At 33.0% G+C, this 23637-nt stretch overlaps 4 protein-coding genes across 5 annotated transcripts; all 4 read right to left on the bottom strand.

Annotated features, from left to right (window-relative positions):
• Positions 1 to 1913: 1913 nt before the first annotated feature.
• On the bottom strand, positions 1914 to 6426 carry LOC18111093 (probable glycosyltransferase At5g20260). Of its 2 annotated transcripts, none has more exons than XM_006389384.3 (5): positions 5987 to 6426; positions 5723 to 5848; positions 5448 to 5599; positions 3397 to 3751; positions 1914 to 2811 (listed from the first exon to the last, which is right to left on the bottom strand). In XM_006389384.3, the coding sequence occupies exons 1-5, from the start codon at positions 6230 to 6232 to the stop codon at positions 2125 to 2127; spliced, it is 1566 nt and encodes a 521-aa protein (XP_006389446.1). In that variant the 5' UTR covers positions 6233 to 6426; the 3' UTR covers positions 1914 to 2124. The 2 variants fall into 2 exon arrangements, with proteins under 2 accessions (XP_006389446.1, XP_024446383.1); XM_024590615.2 differs by having other exon boundaries at positions 3397 to 3740; positions 5987 to 6013.
• Positions 6427 to 8997: 2571 nt separating this feature from the next.
• LOC127903949 (probable glycosyltransferase At5g20260) lies at positions 8998 to 12030 on the bottom strand. The gene is made up of 4 exons (XM_052449152.1): positions 11617 to 12030; positions 11273 to 11424; positions 9974 to 10328; positions 8998 to 9881 (listed from the first exon to the last, which is right to left on the bottom strand). The coding sequence occupies exons 1-4, from the start codon at positions 11839 to 11841 to the stop codon at positions 9213 to 9215; spliced, it is 1401 nt and encodes a 466-aa protein (XP_052305112.1). The 5' UTR covers positions 11842 to 12030; the 3' UTR covers positions 8998 to 9212.
• A 2378-nt stretch (positions 12031 to 14408) lies between these two features.
• Positions 14409 to 16903, bottom strand: LOC18111091 (probable glycosyltransferase At3g42180). Its single transcript, XM_024589547.2, has 4 exons — positions 16220 to 16903; positions 15951 to 16102; positions 15342 to 15705; positions 14409 to 15243 (listed from the first exon to the last, which is right to left on the bottom strand). The coding sequence occupies exons 1-4, from the start codon at positions 16442 to 16444 to the stop codon at positions 14581 to 14583; spliced, it is 1404 nt and encodes a 467-aa protein (XP_024445315.2). The 5' UTR covers positions 16445 to 16903; the 3' UTR covers positions 14409 to 14580.
• Positions 16904 to 17058: 155 nt separating this feature from the next.
• LOC127904734 (heptahelical transmembrane protein 1-like) lies at positions 17059 to 20311 on the bottom strand. The gene is made up of 4 exons (XM_052449205.1): positions 19753 to 20311; positions 19497 to 19589; positions 17891 to 17948; positions 17059 to 17805 (listed from the first exon to the last, which is right to left on the bottom strand). The coding sequence occupies exons 1-4, from the start codon at positions 20049 to 20051 to the stop codon at positions 17122 to 17124; spliced, it is 1134 nt and encodes a 377-aa protein (XP_052305165.1). The 5' UTR covers positions 20052 to 20311; the 3' UTR covers positions 17059 to 17121.
• Between the last annotated feature and the right edge of the window lie 3326 nt (positions 20312 to 23637).

The raw sequence follows: 23637 nt of genomic DNA, 5'->3' as shown, positions 1-23637 counted from the left end.
TCACCAATATTAAAGACTGAACTTTATATTCTTTTATAATTTATTTTTTATAAGATTATCTTAATTTTATGACTCAAATCATAAGTTTGTCAGGTTAATTCAGTTGATTTAAGTTTTTTTTATTAATTTATATTTTCAATTTTATTTTTCAATATTGGATTGATTAAAAGTTAAACCTTGTTATTTTATTTTGTTTTTTTATAAGGTTATCTTTATTTCATAATTCAGATTATATATTTGATAGATTTATTTAGGTTGATTCAAGTCATTTCATAATCAATTTTTTAATTTCAATCATATTTTTCAACATTAAGTTTACTTGTGGGTTCAACAAGTTAATCCGGGTCAAATTTTTTTTATCAATTGATTTTTTTTCAGTTTTATTCTTCAACATTGTATTTATTAGAAATTAAGTTTTATATTAAACCATTTAAAAATATATAAATTTAATATTTTTTTTAAGCAAAGTATACTCTTCAAACCAATACATATGCAAACAAGTGGTGATTGATTGAGTTAAAAAGAGAAGTTGCAACAAGAATTAAAGCTTTAAAATTTTATAGTTAGTGATGGAAAGTAGGATTAGACTTTTCATGGGAGTTTGACAGGATGAACACGAGAAAAAAAAAACCCAAACTTTAATTGTGGGTCAATATTTTCCATTTTAATCCTCACTTTCATCTCTATTGATGTTTTTTTCGAGGTCGAAAAGTGATAGTTAACTAAAAAAAAATGGTAATCCTCATATCATGTGTAAAATTTGTGATGAGAAATAAATTGATCAATGGTAAGATTGGAATATATATTTATAAATAACAAATATTAGAGTAATTTAAATAGATAAATTGTAAATTAAAATCCAAAAAAAAATCCAATTCCTTCCCTCTTCTCTTACAATGCATTATTTGTAGAAGATTAAACACCCACATAACATCATTTATATAACTAGTCAAAATTATATTAGAAGGATTAATTTGAATCAAAATTGTGAAAATATTCATATGACCAAAAGTTAAGGTTTTTTTCCAATTAAAAAAAAACACAATTATTTTTTAAAAATAGCGTAGCCTGTGAAAATTAAGGTCTACACACAAAAATTAACTTATCTATTTTTTAAAAAAACTGGAGTTTTCACTTACGGTTTTTAAAAAACTTGAACGTGGGAATTGGGGGTTTTTTTAGCTGTAATATTTTTGTATTTATGTTAGTTTCCAGTTTTTTTTTTAAACTGTGATAATTTTCAAGAACACTCCAAATTTAAGAGTAACTAAAAAACAAATGGTCGGGCAATCATCTGTGATTTTTGGAGAGGTCGGACAATGGCAGGTCGGAGATGTCCTTTTTTCTTTCCCCGACACGACAACAAACAGAAAGACTAATCTACCCTCTCTTTTTTCACGTGATACCCCTCCGATAGCTATTCTTTGGAATGTAGTCTGACAACGACGGAAGTTTGCAGTCCAGCTGTTTTTTCTTTTCTTGGAAAGGAAAAAAAGGAATCGGTAATTTCCTTTTGAGGTTTGTTTTTCCTTTTTCTTTATTTTAGTTCATGAGTATTTTTTAAATTAGTTTTTACATCCGATATTAATTTGTTTCTCACATAACTTTAAAAATATATATTTATATATTGATCTAGTGTATTAAAGAAATTAATTATCTTTTAAAATATTAATTTAAGTATTCAAATAACTTTTAAGATTCTCATCCCTATTAAATTCATTTTGCTATGCTATTTTGTCTTTTCTTAGAATGTTTGAGAATATGGTATAAATTGTGACTTTAAAATTTTTATTTTTTTTTATTTAAAATCTAGAAAAATAAAATAAAATTCTTGAAGCACAGATTACAATTATATGAACTAAAAAATCATTAATTTGATTCCATTCGAATAACGGTAGAGAGTCTTTGTGAGATGGGGAAGAACAATCGGGAGATGCTCATGTAGCATTTTTCACTCCAATTTATTACCTCACACAACAATCAAAATACATGCCTACTCTCACTATGACAAAAAAAATTCATGCCCTGCGTGAAGGAGAATGACCTCCAGCAGAAAGTAAATTTTTTTACCAAATTCGAAAAGAGTGCGAGACAAGATGTACAAGAGGGTTTTGAATCTTATGATCAAATTGATGAATCCTTCTTGACATTAAGCCTCCTTAACCATACTGAATGGAGTATCATATGAAGCATATCATATGGCTGAGCAGGTCGATTCAGCATGAAGTGTCTTTGAATTTGCATCACTCTTCTTTGCATTGTAAGATACCGTCGAGATGAAATTCCTTTCAAAATCGTCTTAATTTCAGGTATCTTTTCCGGTGGAATGTCTACGGAGAACTTGCTCCAGTCAAGGACATCACTAAATGGTAATGAATAGTTAGCAGAAATGGTCACGGGAACACATCCTAATTGAATTGCCGTCACCACTCTAGGACTGGCTACTTCATGGCCACTTGGGCACAGACAAAACTTGCTTTGACCCATCAATTCGAAGTACAGATTAGTGTTCTTTTTGTTCCTTTGAGTAAGGTACTCATGGACTTGAACCTCATCATCCTTCTCTTTCCAGTGTGTTAATAAGACCTTCCTTATGTGACCATGAGCTCCGCCGGCAAAGAACGCAAGGATTGAACGCTTACTTGGGGGTTTAGTGTATTCCCGAGGCGGCCCGAGCTTGCCAACAGGAAGAAAGATTTCTGGTATCGAAACATCTCTTTGGGGCCGGAACCCTTCTGATATATTGGCGTTGCAGAGGACCCTAACAAAGTACCTGAAGAGTTCAGGATTGGCTCTTGACACATCTGGGGCCTGTGATAAAAATTTTAAATATATGTTTTTTAGTTTACACGTAGCATCCACTTCACTTCAGAAATTAGAATAGTTTGATAAGATGCATATGATTTTCACAGATCGTCAAACCAAGAGGATGTTAAATCGGATAAAGATTTGAAATTTTTATTAGTAGGCTTTCCCATTTGATAGTTCAAAGTACATTATACCTCCAGATCAAGAGACAATATTTTAAATCATAGTCTTTTCATATGTTATTGGGTTATTTAGACTGCTGAATTATGCTAGAAGTCAGCTTCATTGCTTGTCTTTTTTCCTTTGTTCATCCTTTTTGTATCACACTCCTGTTGTTTTCCATTCCTAAATTGCTATTTTTTTAATGCAATTCTCAATTATTATATAAAAAAATAAAACTCGATCCGGCATCTAGACAAGTTTATCTGTTGACTAAACCCATTTCAAATCAAGTTATATTTCGAATCGATTTAAAAATTAATCAAGTCAAATATGGTTTAACTTAGTTAAACCCAATCGAGTCAATTTTAAAATCCAGCAAACCCATATGAAAACTGCAAGATGAGAAAATAAGGAGGAGTGTCATACCCAATCATGGCAAGAAACAGAGAAATGATCAGCTCCTTGAGTTCTATTCCAGTAAGTGTACTTATCAGCTACAACACGAACATAATCAGTGACCAAACGCTGGAGTTGATCACGAGCGAAGGTGATGCGAGGCTTGTAGACATAGTGGATGATATAGGCCACGCTTATGGGGAGAAAAAATGCATGTGCTTCATCAGGATGGCGAGCAATAAAGGGGCTTTTGCCACTCTCAATTTCATCAAGAAACTGCCCTTCAATGCTGTAGATGTCATTTACCGGTGCACCGTGGACGACGGGCAGCTCCCCTTCCTTGTAGACCCATACCTTGAATCTCTTCTCCATCTCTGTGTAACTCCTGAAGAAAACTTAATTAGTAATTTTTAAATATTGTTTGTCACTCTCTCTAAACAATTAATTACAATCTTAAAAATTAATTACATATTACTATTTTAAAACATAAAAGACAAATAATGGGAACAAAGAATACATGTCCACTATATATATATTTTTATTTTAAAATTATAAAAATTTATTCTAAAACTGTAATAATAATAAATTTATTCTTATATTTCTATCCTTAATTTTTCTATCTTTTCTGTGTCGATGTGACCTAACGGTATAAACATATAATTTTAGTCTCGATTTCGTGTACGTATTAATTACGTCAACTTGTTTTGTCTTCTGTCTGATTGCAAGCACTTAATCATACTAGGCCAGCAGACAAGCAACGTTGGGGTCGCATTTTGATTTTTTATACTAAATTCTTTCTTCTTTTAAATCAATCACATCGAAGCTTTCTTACAAAAATCTCTCAATTATTCTTATACAATTACTTGGAGATAAGGCACAGATTATATAAAACGTCCCAATCGCTGGGCAAATAAATTGAAACAAATCTACTAGACAATATTATGGGCCATTAAGGGATTAAGTTATGATTTCGTAAGCTAGAGGGACCAAGTTGTTATATCACTAAGACTATAGGGACCGAGTCATTATTTACTTGAACCTTACCGGCCCTGCCTGTACTATTAACGTACACGATTAAATGAATCTGGCCTTCTAAAACCCCACAGCATCGCCTCTATCCTCCCACAGTCTCCACGCACTAGACATTATTATGCGCCAATGCTGGCATGACATGTGCACATGAAAATGTGTCTTGTGCACGTTTAATTTGTGGCATAGCCATAGTCACATAGATCGTCTAATGTCATTATGAGCAACATGACAAAGTGTTGCCTACGTGGAACATATCTCTTTCTCTTTATCTTCCCTTCCCTTATCCTCTCCCTCCCTCACAACCCGACCCGAATCCATTCGATTGCTAATGCAGGATTACACTCCTAAGAACTGAGCATATTGCCAATCTTGAGCAAAAGCAGAATCAATTAAAGGGCGACATTATTATATAAGTGTGTCACGTGACAAGGAATCATGCTAGCTACTATGGCGTGTTTGGAAAGTGTTTAACAAGTTCATAATTTTACTTGATCGCACTCCCAAGAGAAAGGTTAAGGTACAATGGTGAGAGGCTGTAAGCAGCACAAACCTTTAGCACTTTCCATAAATTGATTTCAGAACCTAGTTTAAAAATAATATAATTAATCAGTGACTAAATTAAACTTAATACTGTGAACAAGGGGGGGGGGGATCATCATTGTTACCGATGAATTCTATAAAGTAGAAAAAGATGACGCTGTTCACTTTTGAATTCTGTAAGTGGAAAAAATAATTTATGCAGCGGAGGAAATCTCAGAAATGAAAACAGCTTTGCTTATAAGATGCAGCCTCGCCGGCAGTCTAGTAGGATCATTAGAATTTATTTATTTTTAATAAAATGACATTGTTTTGTTTTTTTTTAAAAGAAAAATAAGAGATTAGAGTAATCTAGGTTAATACGGATGTTATAACTATAGTTTTTGAAGGTATCAATTGGCTAAATATTGCTGCAAAGCAAGAATTTAGAGGTTGCTTTAGAATACAAATCCTACCTTTTTCAATCAATTTATAGCTAATATCACGAAAAGAAAAGGGTATTGAAACTTAACTGGTGAAAAGCATATTGATTTCTGTACATGGATCCTCTAGGAATGTAACTCCCCTCCTTGTAAGATGAAGAGTTCTGTGACCGAATTGCTCTGTAAATAGCTGCTCTTGCTTGAGCCAAACCTTCTTCAATTCTCTCAAAATCTGTCTTTTTCTGCCCCAAAAGTAGAGTCACACGCACAAGAACAAGATTAGTAACATGCAACAAATCAAGAAACAAAAACTGCATAAAAACAAGGCATATTTGATACAGTGAAAAATCATTAATTAGGCTCACCTTTTCATGTCTTGTAATTACTGGAATGCTGGGGAGGCTAGAAACTGCAGAACTGTTGTGTACTGGCAATGGAAGTGGTGATGGTGAAGGTGAAGGTGAAGGTGGAAGCCTTTCAGAGATCTTTTCCTGTCCATAACACCACCAAAGAACAAACCAAGAAATCAATCTATTTGTCAAAAAAGGAGAAATTAAAGGGAACAACTTTTCAGTGCTGTCTATGCATGCGTGGTTGCTTAAACCCTAAAACCATCAAACAAGCTTTACTTTGTCCTTCGGAGCACTGATTTCTTCATCTCCAACAGCGGTTGTCGGTGAAGGAAATGATTGAAACCTCTCAAAAGTATGGTTGGATTTTGCTTCTTCGATACTATAATTAGGTGAGTACAGAGAAGACAAAGGAGTAGAGATTCTGATAGTTTGGTTCAAGGGAGATAAGCATAGGAAAAACAAGGTGGAAACAAGAGCTGATAGAAGTAGAAAACTTATGGCGGAGCTATTAAAAGTTGCCATCAGACTTCTCTTTCAGTGTTTTGCAGGGTTTAGTTTCTTTTGCTGGTATGGACACAGGAGGAGATCAAGCATGGAGGTGTCTTCATAAGCTTCACCTGAAAAGGATGAAAGATTAGCAAGCAGTATATAAGAAGATGGAGCTAGCGTAGTCATCTTGAGTGTAGAAAGTGTACTTTTCATGTGAGAGAGTAATGGTGAGGGATTTTATTGCAGCAAAAAATAAAATATCTCAGTTTTTTTTTTAAAAAATAAAAGGAATAAAATAAAATATATTTTTGTCCTTGTAGGATCATCAGTGCTCCATTTATACTCATTTGGTTTGAATTCTCAACAATACCCTTATGATTTCTTAAATATTTAAAATCTACCCTGATTATTAAATAATTACTAATGGAACGATCTACTGATGTGCCCATTTTTTAATTTAATTAATTAATTTATTTTCTGAGATGTTGTCACTTGTGTAAAATTTGAGAGGACAAGATGGGGAAAAATAAGAAAAGGGACATACAAGGATGGAAAAAGGTGAGGTTTTCTGCCCTTTTCAACTAGTGGTAATAATATAAAAATTATAAATAACTCCAAGGGTAATAAGAAGACCATTAATGGAATCGAGGTGTGAATTATGAATTCTACCTAAAATGTTTCAACCTCAAGGATGGCCATAATTATGGGAGGACAATAACATGTCAATTTTTACTTTCTTAAAAATAAATTAAAGAAATATATAAAAAATATTTTACGTTTTGGGGCATATTCTTCTTTTAAAACAAGAAGCCGTTTTCATTAAAGAATTTAGAGTAGTAAAACACAAGTACTCGAGTTTTATTTGGAAGGAGGAGATTTTCAAAAGTTTTTTCTCAGCATATTAAGTTATTTAGGTTGCTTATTTTATCCACTAATATTAAACCTAGCCCTTTAAATTAATCTAATAAAAAATTCAGTTAATATTTTTTAAATAATATTGTTTTGATATTTTTTTAATTTATCTAGATAAATTTAAGTTTACCTCTATGAAAAAATGAGTTTCAAATCGTATTTAATAACTATAATTTTATTATATATAAGATTTTATTAATTTTTTTAATATATTAGATTAATATAAAAGATGTATTTTTTAAAATTATCTAGGAAACAAAACTTGGTGTTACTTGATTTATAAACTATCATAACAATACTTAAATAAAAAAAAAACACTTTCGATAAAAAAAAATAAAAAAATACATCCAACACCTATCGACAAAGACATGGCTGCTGCCGGCCACCAGCCGGCAGGAAGAACCATCGGATAATTGACCGAGCTCAGTTACTATATATGTACTTCTCTAAGCACTAAAAACGAGGCTTGAACGAAACGTGGCATGTTGTGAGCGACTACAAATGATGACGTGCCCATTTGTCCATATCAGTCCTAATAGTTTTGAATATCTAACTGATCCCTCATGATCAGTAGTTAATAGAGTGATCTAATGCTGATCTCATTTTTCCCAGCATTTTCTTCACTTTTTTTTTTTAAAAAAATCTTTTTCTTCCATGTTTCTCTGTTACATTTTTAATTTACAGATAGCCAACAATAAAAAATAATAATTCAAAAAAAGCAACCTTTCGTGAGCTATTACTAATAGTCAAATACTGGATTATTATAACTTTGTAAAATCATGTATTAAAATTAAAAATGTAGAAGGTTTGGCCCTATTTTTTTAAAAAAAATTAAAAAAATACTAGAATATGTATAGGCAATAAGGATTGAACATATTTTTACAATTGAATTAATTAACAAACTATATAATATAAATGAATAATAAAACAAGATTTTTAAAGCAAAAATAGTCGAATTGATGAATGGATAAATATTAAGAAACGACAAGTGGGTAGGCCACGTACTTAGTGACCGATGTTCATAGTGGGACACACTCATCCCCCAGCAACCCAGAACACACCACCATACCGCATAAATTGAAAAAAAAAAAAATAGCACAATAGAAGAAATAAATATTAATATATCATTTGATTACATAATTTTATTTAAAAAAGGGTTTAATTGAGAAATAATAAGGATTCAATAAATATCTCAGGAATAATAAATATTTAACATGCATGTTAAGCTAAAATTTATTATATGAACTTTGAATCGATATTTTAGGTAAAAATAATTAACATAAACCTATACTAATAAATAATTACGAGTCAGAGTTTTTAGTTAAGAATATTTCTAATCGATTTATGTCCGACGTGGGTAAAGCTTTTGGATGTCAAATAATCAGGTGCATGGCGGCAGCCTGACAATAAGCCGCCTTGACTACCCCTAGTGAAGTGGCATATATGAAGCATATTATATACATGGCTGAGCCGGTCTGTTCAATTTGAAATGCCTTTCTACTTGTATACCTCTCCTTTGCATCACGAGACACCTTTTGAATGGAAACCTTTTCAAAAATATTGTTTTTATTTCAAGCCGGGTCAAACATTTTCATTAAAATGATAGTTTTTTTTTCCGACAAGATTGAGTTTAGATCAAATCACTTAAAACCCAATCATGTTGAACGACTTTAAAAACCCAGTTATATTGAATGAGTTTGATTGAATTAATATTTTATCTAAATTAACTAGAAATTGACTTGGTTCGAGCAAAGCTTTGATTTCTAGATTTTTTTAATTAATTTATCAAACTAGCTAGCTAGGCTGGGCTCTCGTAACAAAAATAACTAGAGGAGAAGGGAATGATGGTGGGAAGCCTTAATGAATATGTGCTTAGACTTATAATATTCTGAAAAAATATAATTATGCTGATATAAAAGATAAATACTCTTTAAAAATTATACATAAATCTAGAAGATATCCAGGAAAATTTAAAGAAATTAAGAAGACTTGAAAGTTAATTCCAAAATATGATACAGTTTAGAACAAAAAAACTCACTAGTTTAGAGACAATCTGAGATGTGCGTACGGAGGGGTTAGAATCTTTAGAAAATCATATTAATTATCGATATGGCACCTTGACATTGAGCCTCCTTACCCATACCGAGTGAAGTAGCATATGAAGCAGATCATATGGCCGAGCCGGTCGATTCAATTCGAAATGTCTTTGCACTTGTATCACTCTCATTTGCATTATCAGATACCTTCGCGGAGAAATCTTTTTCAAGATTGTTTTGATTTCAGGTATCTTCTCGGACGGAATATGCACTGAAAACTTGCTCCAATCGAGAACATCACTAAACGGCAACGTATAGTTATCTGAAATAGTCACAGGCACACAACCTAATTGAATTGCCGTCACCACTCTTGGACTTGCTACTTCATACCCACTTGGACAGAGGCAAAACTTGCTTTGACCCATTAATTCGAAGTAATCTGTTCCCTTTTTATCAAGGTATTCATGGACTTGAATCTCGTCATCTTTATCTTTCCAGTTCTCCAGTAACACCTTCCTGATATAACCATGAGCTCCTCCAGCGAAAAATGCAAAAATCGAACGCTTACTTGGGGGCAGGCCTTTATGGGGCGGTCCGAGCTTGCCATTAGGAATGTTGATTTCTGGTATTGAAACATCTCTTCGAGGCTCGAATCTTTCTGATGTATTGGCATTGCAAAGGACCCTTATGAAGTTCTTGTACAGATCAGGATTGGCTCCAGAAATATCCGGTGCCTGAGATTTCAAATAAAAGATCATTAATTTACGACATTCTTAGATTGGGGTTACAAATATAAGACAGCAGAGATAAAAGAGATTTCTGATACCCAATCATGGCAAGAAACCAAGAAATGATCAGCTCCTTTACTTCTATTCCAGTAAGGGTACTTGTCGGCTACAACACCAACATAATCTTGGACCAAACGTTGCAGTTCATCACGAGAATACGTGACAATAGGCTTGTAGACATAGCTGATGATATAGGCCACGCTTATGGGTAGGAGAAACATGTGTGCCTCATCGGGGTGACTAGCAGCAAAGGGGCTCTTTCCATGCTCCATCTCATCAAGAAACTGACCTTCAACGCCGTAGATGTTGTTTAAGGGTCCACCATGGACAAGAGGTCGCTCTCCTTCCTTGTAAACCCATATCTTGAATCTCTTCTCCATCTCTGTATGGCTCCTGAATAAACATTATCCAGTGATGTCAATAAATGTGTTTGTCTATGCAAGTCAACGTATTATATAAAAATATTATTTAACAAAGATTATTAATTTATCGATTGTATTAAGGTTTTGCATAACCATGTTTTTGCTTCAGGAGACGACCTCTTTGACCCTATAGAGGATGATATATATATATATATATATATTTTTCTTTTCTTTTCACCTTGCAAGAGGCAAAACTTCCACAGTTGAAGACTTGAAAATTGCGAAGTATCATAGCATGTCGTAAACGTCTTGTGGATTACGACTGGCCATGAGTATCACATTCAAACCCAGCCCCTACTCCAAGGTACAATTAATTTGTAAGAAAATTTGCAAAGAGGAACAGGACCATCCCTCGTCCTCTAAATTAATCTCTACCTACTCCCACAAAACTTAACTTCCAAGATAGGGTAACAGGCATAACATATCAATTCACAACCTATAATGAATAGACATTGTTACAGTTGCAAAATTATAGCATTACAAGAACGTCGTCATAAATAACCAAATTTGAGGAATATTATACAAGGTAATACATTAGTGGATTCACCACTCAATGTCTTAAAGGAAATTTATTTAATTACTCCAATCAACATTAGTGTCATCACACAACCTAGTGGCCCAAAAAATCTCTCACGCCATTATTTCTTCCTTCATCTTTAATTTGATCTCAAGGTAGCTGCTCTCAACGTACGTGGAATTTTATATGATGGAGTCCATAAAATATTGAAATATGAAAAAAAAAAAAGAAGGTAAATTGGAATCCATATAACGGGTGACGGATTTTGTGCTGTGCATATCACATTAATTCATGTTAAACGAGTAGAAATAATCAATCTTGGAGGGTTATCACAGTTACAATTTGAAAGTAAGAAAAAAGGGTAATGCTAAGGGCAATGTTTGATAGCAAAACTTAACTGATGAAAAGCGTAAGGATTTCTGTATATGACCCCTTTCGGAATGTAAGTTCCTTCCTTGTATGATGTGTAGTTTTTCAACCGCGCCGCGTCCAGAATTGCTGCTCTTGCTCTTGCCAAACCATCTTCAATCTTCTCTCTGCCTCTCTTTATCTGCCCACAGAATATTAAGAACTTGTTTATCAATAACCAAAAACATAAATCAATGAACAGCACTATATATATCTGATCTCAAAATATTCGTTAATCAGTTCATGATCACTTGTAGCGGTGCTAAAACAAATCATGAAAAAAACAAGAAAAAACAAAGTATATTGGATAATAAAAATCACCGAAGAGACTAACCTGCGTTGGCAACTGGTGTGGCTGTGACGGAGAGGGTTGAGAGCTTTCAAAAACAAGCTCGTTAGCTTTAGTATAGACAGTATTTGATGTAGAAAACGAAGAAAAATATCCCACAGTATTGGTATTCTGGTTCAAGGGAGAACCAAAGTAGACAATAAGCGAAGCGAAAACAACAACCGGCAGTAGCATAAAACCAACGTTAGAGCCATTACATATAGTTTCCATGGCGGTTTATTTTTTTCTTCTTCTCTTCTAACATAAACACACAGAGAGAGGGAGGGCAATCATGGTGTCTACAGAAGTATTCCCAACGAAGAGTTAATAAGAATATATAAGTACAGAAGTAAATTACTGAGAAGAAAGTAAAGCTAGAGTGACGGTTTGTGACAATCAATCATTACAGCCCCATAGAATCGGCGGCAAGCTGGTGCTAGAAAGTTTTTTTTTTTTCCTATCTGGGAGTCGGTTAATTGTATCTTTATACACAAGATTGAACGTAGTGATAGGGTTGAAAAGTGGAAAGTTGGATTTCCATATTTGACTTGGACTAAATCATGCAAGAAATTGATGTAGGAAATTTCGAATTCGAAATTTAACACCTTAAAAAATTGTTCGATACAACTACGAAAAGAAGAAGAAGCATGCCAAGCATTCAGCTCCTTTTATTTTGAAAAAATAATTTTCCTTGTTATGCTCTATGAAGATGTGTGTGTATATATATATATATATATATATATATCTTCCTTTGATTGTGAGTAATCCATGATCTAGCTTCTTTAGGCCAGTGCACGTCTCTACATTGACAAGGTATATTCTCTGAGAAATTTAATAACTTGCAGTGGTAAAAAAATTTAAACTTAAAAACTGAAGGAATTGAGCATCTTGGTTTATAAATGGTAACATAGAAGCTGTCAATATAAGAAAATCAGAGCTGTTTAGGCAGCTGTGCTGTGGTATGACATAAACACCTTTTCTTTCCTTACTAATTTGTTCATGGTCTTTCATTTTGATTTGTGAGAATATTGTCCAATACGATGAAATTTTTTACTCGCAACAATTATATCAGGATTTTATTGATCAAACTGATAAATAAAAGCGTGCTAAGAAGTTGTTCAAATGGGTACAATCTGACTTAAAATAGCAGTAAAGGAAAATCTAACTGTTGCATAGGTTCAAATTTTTCAAAGAGATTTCAGGACGGTTTAATTTCATGAACTTGGGCACAAACGAAACTTGTTCTGTCTCGTTAATTTCATGTAATTAATCTTGAAACTTTGGTAGTTATTCATGAACTTGGATCTCATTATCTTTTCCCTTCCAATGTTTAAGCATGATTTTGCGTATGTCTCCGTGCGCCCCACCTGCAAAAAATGCCAAGATCTTGCGTTCATCAGGAGATAAACCATGGCAGATTGGACTGAGTTTTAATGGGGGGCAGATTTTTGTGTAGCTCAGGATCATCTCTTGAGACTTGTGGTGCCTGAAATTAAATTAAAAATGCATAAATATTCCAAATGTACAATCACCACTAATTTAATAATTGATTAGATTAAAATGCATTTTGTTCGGGATCTTAAGTTACATTTAGTTGATTTTCAAGGACAGAAGATTCTTACCAGTCTTTCACGGTGCTAGGTGGTGATCGGCAAGTAGATGGACTCAACAATGGAAGCCACACTAAGTGGTAGAAAAAATGAATGGGCCTCATCAGGATTACGGGCCCAAATGGGCTCTTCCCATTATCCATTTCATCGATAAACTGGCCCTCTATGGAATAGATGTGTTTCATAGGCCCACTGTTGATCCTATGTGTAATCAGAAATTGCGGGTCTTAATTACCTTGGTGAAATACTTTTAGGGACTAAAATGATTGTGCATTTATTTAGTATTAAATATGAATTGGACTGGGGAAATTTGAGTCTCGCCATATTGGGTTAGCCTAGATACTTTTGGAGAAAAAAAATATAATGGTGAATATATTTATTTTGTGAATATATATATACAGATTGTCCACACATTTTATTTTCCAAATTCTTTATGATATAAATATAGAATAATTTCCAGAAAAAATATTATACAACATGAAGAGAAAAAAAACAACCATTCATCATAATATATACATGAAGTGGCTACAAAAATAATAATAAAGGAATTGCTTAGAGTTGTGCTTTGAGCCTGCCATGGAAAAGCTGTGGGGATGGGAAGATTGGGAAGGACTACTTTTCATTAAAAAAAAAAACTAATCATATGGTATTCTTTTTTTTTTAGATCATATATATCTGAAAAATAATGATTTAAGTCTCCTATAACGACCTCGTTTAGGCATCATTCTTGTGATTTAAGGTTTGACTTTAATCGGCAAGGGCCACTAATTAAATGCCTCACATGCTACGGTCTTATAGATGGTTGCAATAATTCTATTTGAAAATTTGCATAATTTCTAAATTAAAAATATAGTTCCAAAGGTGCATTGGGTGGTTTAAGAAATTATTTTTATGATAGAATATTATCAAGCTAGTTAATAATAATTAATTATAAGATGTAATAACCTTGATAAATGTTAACCATAGTTATTGTTGATTTCTATGTGAGGCCCATTAATTGTACAATGTAATATAAAAAATAAATTTGTATTATTTTTAATCATTATACATGCAACATCATTTTCAACTAAATATATTATGATATGTTTTTTATTCAAATAACTATTTCAACCATACATATATTTTACCTTAACTAAGTAAAAATGATTTTTTCATAATGATTTTTTAAAAAAATTATAACCACAAAAATTATCATAATATCATCATCATTGGAATTTCATGCCTGGAATAGTGAAGCATACATTTAGGTAATGGGATTCACTAAGGTGAAAAATAGACTATTTGCAACCTTATTTTTGTAAATGCAAATGAATGTTTCAACCAAAATTTGAGGAAGAAGCAGGTAAAATGAACAGTTTGATCAGTCTGACAACCTAAAATTCAACCTCCGAAGCCACAACGAGTGAAGCACCATGTGGATAACATCAAATGGTTTAGCTGGTCGGTTGAGCACAAAATGCCTCTGAACTCTCTTGACTCTTTCATGCATTCTCAAGTACTTGCTGTTAGAAATTCTTTGCAGGATCATCTTGATTTCTGGTATCTTCTCAACTGGGATCTGTACTGAGAATTGACTCCAATTAAGGACATCACTAAACGGTAATGAATAGTTGTTAGAAATTATCACAGGCACACATCCTTGATAAATTGCTTCCACGACTCTAGGGCTTGCCACTTCAAATCCACTAGGGCACAAGCAAAACTTGCTTTGACCCATTAGTCTTGTGTAATTATTGCCCTTTGGAAGCAGCTCATGGACTTGAACTTCGTTATCTTTGTTCTTCCAATGCTTGAATAAGACCTGCCTGATATACCCATGAGCCCTACCTTCAAAGAATGCTAGAATTGGGCGGTTGTTTGGAGCCTGCCCCATATGGGTTGTACCAAGGCCTGAAAAGGGAAGGTAAATCTCCGGTAAAGGGACATCTCTTGGTGGCCGGAACCCTACAGAGATGTTGGCATTGCAGAGGACTCTAATGAATTTGTTGAAGAGCTCAGAATTGGCGATTGATACATCAGGTGCCTGAAATGAGAACACGACGGTGCGAGTGTTTTAGCTTAGGAGAATGTGCTACAGGAAAGTCACCCCAAACCATAATGGTGCAGGAGTATTATGCTTACCCAATCATGACATGAAACCATAAAATGATCAGCACCGTTACTTCTATTCCAGTAAGGATACTTCTTGGCAACAATGTGAACGTAATCCGTCACAACCCGGCGGAGGCGATCACGAGAGTAATCCGCCGCCGCCGTGATCGGCAAGTAGATGAAGTGCACAATAGAAGCTACACTAACGGGGAGGAAGAATACATGGGCCTCATCGGGATCTTGGGCCCTGAATGGGCTCCCCTTGCTTTCGACCTCATCGATGAAATGGCCCTCAATGGAATAGATGTTGTTTAAAGGGCCATCATGGACCAATGGCCTCTCTCCTTCCTTGTAGGGCCACACCTTGAATCTCTTCACCATCTCTATATGGCTCCTGTTAATATACCGAAAGGCAATCAGGCAAAAGATGGTCAATTGTCCCTGCTTTTCCTAAAAGAAACGAAAGATGAAAAAAGAATTTTAATTTACCCTTTAATAATTTTCTAATTTTATAGCCATAGAGATACTTCAATCGATCTTGATCTATTGAATGTGGCACAAATACCATTTCAAGAAATATTTTAGAAGTGCAATGCCTAACATTCAAGAGAAAATTTAAAGCTTCCTTGGAGACTCAACTGATGAAAAGCATGGGAGTTCCAGTATACTGATCCTTTGGGGATGAAGGTCTCTTTCTTGTGTGATGTGTAGTTCTTCGAACGAATAGCTTCTTGAATAGCTGCACGAGCCTTAGATAAACCCTCTTCTACTCTCTCCAGGCTACTCCTTTTCTATTCACAGAAAATGTGAAGTGAAAATGTCAAGAAAAAATGATCACAAAAACCAACCAGCAAGGGTTTGAACACTAACATGCACATAAAGCTATAAAAACTTTCAACACTACTCACTTTTTGAGTCTTGGGCTCATCTTCATTGCTTGTATTAATGGAGGTTGAAGCAAATGCATCCAGTACTGGTGCTTCTAGTGGTGTTGTTGAGCTGTTGGCTTTAATGGGATTGAAAGAAGAGAAGAGTAGGGTGAGATGGTGCTGACCACCCAAGGGAAAGAGAAGGAGGAGAAAAAGAAAAGCTGGAAGTATTAAGCATAATTTGTCCAAGTTAAAGACTGCCATGGCTTACTAATTAGCTTCTATTCCTAGAATTCTCTGCTTTCACTCTTCTTTATTACAAAGATGGAAAAACATAATCACTATTTGCCATGCAATTCTTTTGTAGAAACTTTAGGCTAGTAGAAAACATCAGGGCTTGTGAATTGAAGATGGTCATGCAGTGGAAATTAAGTCTATACAAGTGTTGCAGGTCCTGCAAATTATGGCATTGAAGTACAGTAAAAATACGACCTTGACCCGAGAGTTATTGGGAATGTACCCAGTTAACCTTGATTGAATAATTTAATTGTTTTTCCTGTAATAATTTCTCTTCGAACATGATTATTTTGATTCAACTTGTAATGGAGGCACCTAACTTCAAGGTGAAGTATGTGTATTGTGTAATGAAGGACTTCGACTACCCAAAAGGCCTTATATTTTATAGACAAGGAGCCTATTAAAGAAGGGATTCCTATGAATTTCTGGAATTTGGAGCTGATACGAGTCTTGGACCACTAACTTTCTTGAGCTTGCTGTCCTTCGATTCATGCACCACGTCAAATGTCCAAATAAGGGCAGAAATTTTGGATTCACTCAGCTACTTTGTCTTATCTGGTAGAGCAGTTCAAGAGATTGGATTTATCAGAGGAAATTACAATTCCAAAACATTCAACATACACATTAATCTTGATTCATACATATTATAGGTTTACTTCACATCCCACAAGATCACGATACTCCAAGAATAAAAGTGTGGCACCATAATGAGCCAATGCTCCCAATACCACAAAAACATGAAAAATCTGATGACTGTGTCCTGTTAGGTCGAACAGTCCAGGCTTCAACCTCTCTGGAAACCTACTTACATACAACCCGGTTCCAGTCAAGTAAAATATAGCCATGGCAGACTCATAAGCTACAATGGTATCACGCTTGGGATTGCTCCAATTGGCAATTACAGAATGTACTGCAGGGATAAGGCCGAATAATCCCATGGAAGCGAACAGCATGGCTCTAAAAGCACGAAATTTTCCGGTAGATAGCGGTGGAGAAAGTAGTGTCACGATAGTGAACATTCCCATTACTGTGATACCACCAAGGTAGATAAATTGCCAATGTGGTTCACATTGGAAGATATAATACATTGGAGGAAAAAAAGAGGTGATGATCATTATAACAATGCCGACATAGTCCATTCGCAGCAACAGAATGTTCAAGCTGTGTGAATGACAAGAAAAGAGGTGGCAAACGCTACTTGACAGGAGGCAGAACATAGAGCCACCTAAGAATACATAGAATGGCCACCGGGTTGCAGGCATTCCTAATGATGAAACATCCGTTTTCATAGGTAAATTGTGGCCCAGATCAAGCAGTTCTGTTGTCCCCTGCAACAATTTTTGGAGTTAATTTGAAATTAATTCACAACTGGAGTAGAGGAATGTGTCTCTAATGTAATATGAGGCAACTTACCAAGTAGAAATCCTTTGAATCATTAGAAACATTTCTTTGTGCACTAGTAATAATTGACCTGAAAACAATATTGTAAGGCTAGCAATTTCAATTGCAAATGGAGATGATTTAAAGGAACACAAGTTTTCCTGCATTTTACTTGGACAATAATATTTCTTGATTTCCTGAGATGAAAAAATGACAATAATATAACAGAAATTTTCTTCAAAAAAGAACCCATACACATAAATTTTCACAAATATTTATCTTAAGAAATTTAAGCAAACCCTAACAGCTACAATTCCTCTTACCGGTCATGCATTGGCTCAAACACAAATAAATAAAAATTGTGAGCACAATAAAAAAAAAACAGCCACCAATCTTCAATTTTCCAAGAAAATAAAGCAAACAAGAAAAAAAAGAGTGAAGATATAAAAACATGCTCATTCACTCTGACTTCTATATATTCAGAATTAGAATGTTGATTAACCACAGAACTACAGGATATCACCACAGAATCAGAATCAATGGAGGACTCCATGTTGGTGTCCTGCTAGTGGTCTAGTAGTGTGCGGATTATCTCTACGCACTTTTGCTTTCAAACCAACAAACCAAACTTCTTCTACAATAAAAAAGAGGAGCATTAGTAAAAATATATAAGATGGAAGTAGGTGAATTTTGTAGTTGTAGCAGTAAAGTCTGCCTTCAAAGTTTTATATACTGATGTAAGCCATGATTCTCTCTTTGCTTAAAAACACCAGACTTTTAAAACTTTTATCGTAAGAAAATATATATATATTCGTTCGATGGTTGATAAATTCTTTGTTTTTAATAAATAAAAGTTTCAAAAGTATGGTGTTTTAAGCAAAGGGAGAATCATATTCTTAAAGCTGAGGGATGAGAATCTTTTTTCTGAAAATTCATAGATCTTGGAGCGTAAGGTTTCAGATATTAACATCACCGAGTAAAAGTGAAGCAAAAACTTTGGAAGTTGTAACATCAAAACTGAATCTTTCCCACGTTAATGTCTAGCAAAAGTGAAAAACTGGAAGTTGTAAACTCAGAACTGAATCAAAGTTTGAAAAACCATGGCATACATCAGTGTATAATAAAATTTTCAAGGCAGCCCTTACTGCTACAAGCCTACAACTATAAAATTCACTTACTTCCATCCTATATATTTTTACTTATGCTATCTTTTTTATTGCAGGAGAGGTTTGGTTCGTGGGTTTGAAAGCAAAAATGTGTGGTGATGACCACTCGCAGGACACTAACATGGAGTCCTCCAATGATTCATTAATTTTCCTTTCTACCCCTTTATTGCCTTTTCCACTTTGGCTTATTTCCAAATAGTTGTTTAATTAAGGTTTAGTGGGTTTAATTAGAACTGACTACCAATTTTCAAGGTCTCAAATAAATTAGTAATTGCTATTAAAAAAAAGTAGAGAAAAATCAAAGAAAAGGGAATCAAAATGAAGTAATTATAAAATTTCTTCCAATCCCTTCTTTATTACAAGAAGAATGGAGAGTTCATATAACATTCTTGGATTTTTCTTTATAATTAGTAATTGGTTATACAATGTTTTCATATTGAAAAAAAAAATGAAAGATTTCCAAAACAAATTACCAGGTAAACAAGCCAAGTAGATCAGCAACCTGAGGCACTTGCATTAAATTTGCCACAGTCAACCCCACAAACAAGAAGAAACCAAGAAGGTGCCTGCGAATATATAATTAAATTAAAACCCAGAATTATTTCAATTATAAAACAATTAAACCCCAGAAAAATCCATTAAAAAAACTAATCACTACTAATTAACACTATAATCAAGCTCAAAACTGGCCCTCAAAATCAGAAAATAATAATAATAATAATTACTTACGTCCAGACATTGAGAGTTTCATTATGCCAACGAAAAACGCTAAAGAGAGCTTTTTTGAGAGGCCAATCTGCTCTGTAGTAACTCAAGATGAACTCATTGTCCTTCATGTACTCTGGCAGCTCCCAAAACGACACTAAATCACACGTTTTCTTACCTTTGCTTTGACTCTCATCATCTTTCTTCATCTTCTTGATTGCTCCACTGCTTTTGCAAGAATCAAGCACTACTGCAGCTTCTTTCTTCTGGGTTTGATCCATATTTTCCCTCCCTTTCCTCTTCAAGACCCTCAACCCACTCATGAAGTCTTCAATCTTGAGAGGAGCACTTACAATTCGATCTTAAACATGTCTCTCTTGCGGATTTTTTAGCTTGAGGGTCTTGTTTGGTTAATATATAAAGGCTTGTCTGTGTCTTTTCTCCTATCTATCTGTGTCTTTGCGTTCTCTCTTTGAATCAACACAACTGCACCATCCAACTGCAGCATTTAATTATAGAAACTCTCTCTCTCGTTTGGTGTTAGAATTGCATGCAATGCAGTTTTATTAATCGTACACGTTGCTGGGATACTAATAAATCTGTATAAATGATAGCATATGAAAAATTGTGAGCTCACCTACCTCGTGGGCCTCTGTATTTTCGTTCAAGTTCTTACATCGATAATAATTATTTTTTTTACTTCATTGGATTTACGTGTTCGAGTAAAATTAAATTTATTTTTAATTAATTTTAAATGTACATTTCACACTGATTGATTCAAGAGGATTTAAAAAGTTTTCTTAATACCAACTCTAAGATTTGAATATAAAAAATCAAAGAATGAAGTAAATCCTTGATTAAATCTCTCGGATATTATAAATTATAAATCATTTAAAGTAAGGCTGATGGGATCATCAATCTTTAGTTGATTCAACGTTTAATCACTAACACAAGGAATCTACCTGCTACCTACTTACTACTTCAACTAAACCTTCATTTTTAAGGGAAAGATAAATTAATATTTGAATTCAATTTCAATTTTGAATTTGAAGTTTAAATAATATCTTAATTAAATAATTTTCATAGTTTAAAAATATTAATTTACAGGGGTTTAAAGTTACGGGCATGAGAGTTTAAGATTTGAGATAATAATAACAGTTGTTTTTTAAGTGTTTTTTATTTTTAAATGTATTAAAATAATATTATTTTTTAAATTTTATTTTTAACATCAGCATATCAAAACAATTCAAAAACATTTAAAAAAATCATTTGAAGTAAACAAAAATTAAAATTCTTTAATTAATGTTAATTTTTTTCATGATTTATTATATCATTTTTAAATTAATTTTATTAGGCGTGGATATCATCTTTTCGTTCTTTAATTGAAAATTTTCTACGTATCCATGTTTTTTTTTTCTTAACATGGATACACCTATTAATTAGTATTTAACTAAAATTGTGTGTGCAGTGCAAACAAAATTAAGTCATTATCAAAAATATTAATTAGTTGATCGAGTCACTTGATATTCACTACGAGACAAGATTTTTAGGTGGACAGCAGCATTACCTAATTAATGTACAGACGTGTTTAATTATGAATGCATGAAAGAGGATATTATAAAGTTGGAACCTTTATTAGTAATTTTTAAAAATATTTTTAATTGAAAGTATATTAAAATGATTTTTTTATAATATTTCTATTTTCTATATTAGTATATTAAAATTATAAAAAAAATATTTAAAAAAATATTAATTTAATATTTTTTCAAGTAAAAAATAACTTTAAAAACAAAAACCACTGCAATATAAAAAACAATATTATAGAAATTAAAATAACATCATTTTCTTTTTAAATCAAATCATGTCTTATTATATTTTAAATAGATCAATTAAGTCGTGTTGATTTTAACTAGATTAACTTCCACTTATTTTATTATAAAAAACTTAGATTAGATTTTGAGTTGATAGATTAAACTAACATATCAAACCATGTTAAATAACACTAAACTTACCGATCATATAACTTTTTGTGTGGGAAACAGTTTGAGTGTTACTTCAGTTATGGTGACTATGACATTGTTTGAAAACACGGTTAAAATTGTGTTTTTTAAAAATTTAAATTTATTTTTGTTTAAAATTTATTTTTTATGTTTTTAGATAGTTTTGATGTGCTAATGTCAAAAATAATATTTTTTTTAAAAAAAAAATTATTTTAATGCATTTCTGAATCTAATAAAATTAAACTATAACTGCTAACACACTTTCAAACACTCCTACGTCATTTCCTGACTTTTGGGCAAAGAGAAGCTATAAATGTGTGTCATTCATATGAATATGTTTTCGATTGTTAGGCTTAGGTAAGACCATATTAGGCAACCCATCTCACCGGCATAGATAGTTAGCTCACCTCTGGACTAATATTTGTTCATTTCATTGCCCAGACGGCACTCCAAACTAATTAACTATAAACAAGCACTTTCTTGCCTTAATCCTTGGCTTGTAAAGATAGACAAGTCTCACTTAAGCCTTGTTTAATTTTATTTTTATTTTTATTTTTATTTTTTTAATGAATCATGCATCTTTAGCCCTCTCAAGTTTTCCCATCTTCCTACGCATTAATTTTGTTTTTTGAACCCAAATATTGTTGCAACCTACGAGACTTGGGGTTCATGTAGAAACATATTTTAACTTTTTTGTCGAACATGGTAAGCTTTATTTCGGACAAATATTCACAATAAATGTCTTTCTTGTTTAAATTTTAATTGAATTTGGATGGGAGAAGATCATATTTCTTTAGTTTAGGCGTTTGAGGGTAACTTTGGAAATACAATAGCTTTTATTTATTGATATTTTTAAAAAATATTTTTCAAATATTTTAAAATGCTGGTATCGAAAAAATAATAATCTAAGAGGTAAAACGCCTAGATTTCCGGTTGTGTGAAGAATTGGAATTTGAAAGAAGTGGTGGTGTTGGTTAGTGGTTAGATTGATTATTGCCCATCTCTTTCATGCGTTTAAGGGGCGACTTATCCGATGATGAAAGTGACAAAAGAAGGCCTCGTATTAGGTGTTGAAAGTACGGTTTATTTTTGTGATTTAAAAATATTTTTAAAAGAATTTTATTTTAATTTTTTTTTATTTAAAATTAATAAATTTTTAATGTTTTTATATCATTTTAATATGTTAATATTAAAAATAATTTTTTTTATTTTAATATATTTTAAAATAAAAAATACTCTAAAAAAAATAACTACCACACTCCCCGAAGCATTTAAAAAAGCCTTGCAAGCAAGACCAAGGGGTAAATACTTCACCGGTGCAAGTTTCCATCTTTCGGTGTGGTGGCAATCTTGGAAATGACCCATTAACCAGGCCCTTCTTCCAGCTTCCGCCATCTGTTGGGTTAACCCACATGGGTGAAATTTCAACTCTTAACTTTATGAGAGAACATTTGACCAACCCGTTGATAGAAGAGTATTCACTCTAAAATTATATTTTTTTTATTTTTAAAAAATTATTTTAATTTGCCGGCATTTTCAAATGCTCTCTTAAATTCAAACAAGGAAGCTCTAAATTTTTTTTTTATCTAGATGGCAGCCAAGTTACATTAAAAATTAAAAATTCAAACTTCAATAAAGCCACCCCCACCAACCTATTATTACAAAAATAATTATTATAAAAATACCAAAACATCCTTTGTCATTGATGAAGAAGACTTAGCTTTTTAGGAATGATTTAGACATTTAACTACGAATATGAAATCAAAAGGACAAACATTCCTTATAGTGCACCGGCTTTAGAAGTTTTGATTTCAGGGGTAATGAGGTAATTTTACTTTGCATAACACATGTTAAAAACCTGATCTATTCTCGTAAATGCTGTAGTGAAAAATAATTCCTAAAAAAAACG

This window comes from Populus trichocarpa, chromosome 18, assembly GCF_000002775.5.
Source record: "Populus trichocarpa isolate Nisqually-1 chromosome 18, P.trichocarpa_v4.1, whole genome shotgun sequence".
Taxonomy (NCBI): Eukaryota; Viridiplantae; Streptophyta; class Magnoliopsida; order Malpighiales; family Salicaceae; genus Populus; species Populus trichocarpa.
The sequence above is the reverse complement of the archived record's forward strand: the minus strand, read 5'-3'. Positions and strand labels throughout refer to the sequence as shown.

What these genes read in the sequence shown, in the direction of transcription:
- LOC127904734 (XM_052449205.1), bottom strand. Translation starts at nt 20,051, where the DNA reads ATGAGTGGGTTGAGGGTCTTGAAGAGGAAAGGGAGGGAAAATATGGAT. An exon ending in GAAACTCTCAATGTCTGGAC is followed by an intron (nt 19,590 to 19,752) that starts GTAAGTAATTAT and finishes ATATATTCGCAG; the next exon opens with GCACCTTCTTGGTTTCTTCT. An exon ending in CTACTTGGCTTGTTTACCTG is followed by an intron (nt 17,949 to 19,496) that starts GTAATTTGTTTT and finishes TATTGTTTTCAG; the next exon opens with GTCAATTATTACTAGTGCAC.
- LOC18111093 (XM_006389384.3), bottom strand. Translation starts at nt 6,232, where the DNA reads ATGGCAACTTTTAATAGCTCCGCCATAAGTTTTCTACTTCTATCAGCT. An exon ending in AATCAATATGCTTTTCACCA is followed by an intron (nt 3,752 to 5,447) that starts GTTAAGTTTCAA and finishes AGTTTTCTTCAG; the next exon opens with GAGTTACACAGAGATGGAGA. An exon ending in CTGTTTCTTGCCATGATTGG is followed by an intron (nt 2,812 to 3,396) that starts GTATGACACTCC and finishes TTTTTATCACAG; the next exon opens with GCCCCAGATGTGTCAAGAGC.
- LOC127903949 (XM_052449152.1), bottom strand. Translation starts at nt 11,841, where the DNA reads ATGGAAACTATATGTAATGGCTCTAACGTTGGTTTTATGCTACTGCCG. An exon ending in AATCCTTACGCTTTTCATCA is followed by an intron (nt 10,329 to 11,272) that starts GTTAAGTTTTGC and finishes ATGTTTATTCAG; the next exon opens with GAGCCATACAGAGATGGAGA. An exon ending in TGGTTTCTTGCCATGATTGG is followed by an intron (nt 9,882 to 9,973) that starts GTATCAGAAATC and finishes TTGAAATCTCAG; the next exon opens with GCACCGGATATTTCTGGAGC.
- LOC18111091 (XM_024589547.2), bottom strand. Translation starts at nt 16,444, where the DNA reads ATGGCAGTCTTTAACTTGGACAAATTATGCTTAATACTTCCAGCTTTT. An exon ending in ATGAGCCCAAGACTCAAAAA is followed by an intron (nt 16,103 to 16,219) that starts GTGAGTAGTGTT and finishes TTCTGTGAATAG; the next exon opens with AAAAGGAGTAGCCTGGAGAG. An exon ending in TGGTTTCATGTCATGATTGG is followed by an intron (nt 15,244 to 15,341) that starts GTAAGCATAATA and finishes TTCTCATTTCAG; the next exon opens with GCACCTGATGTATCAATCGC.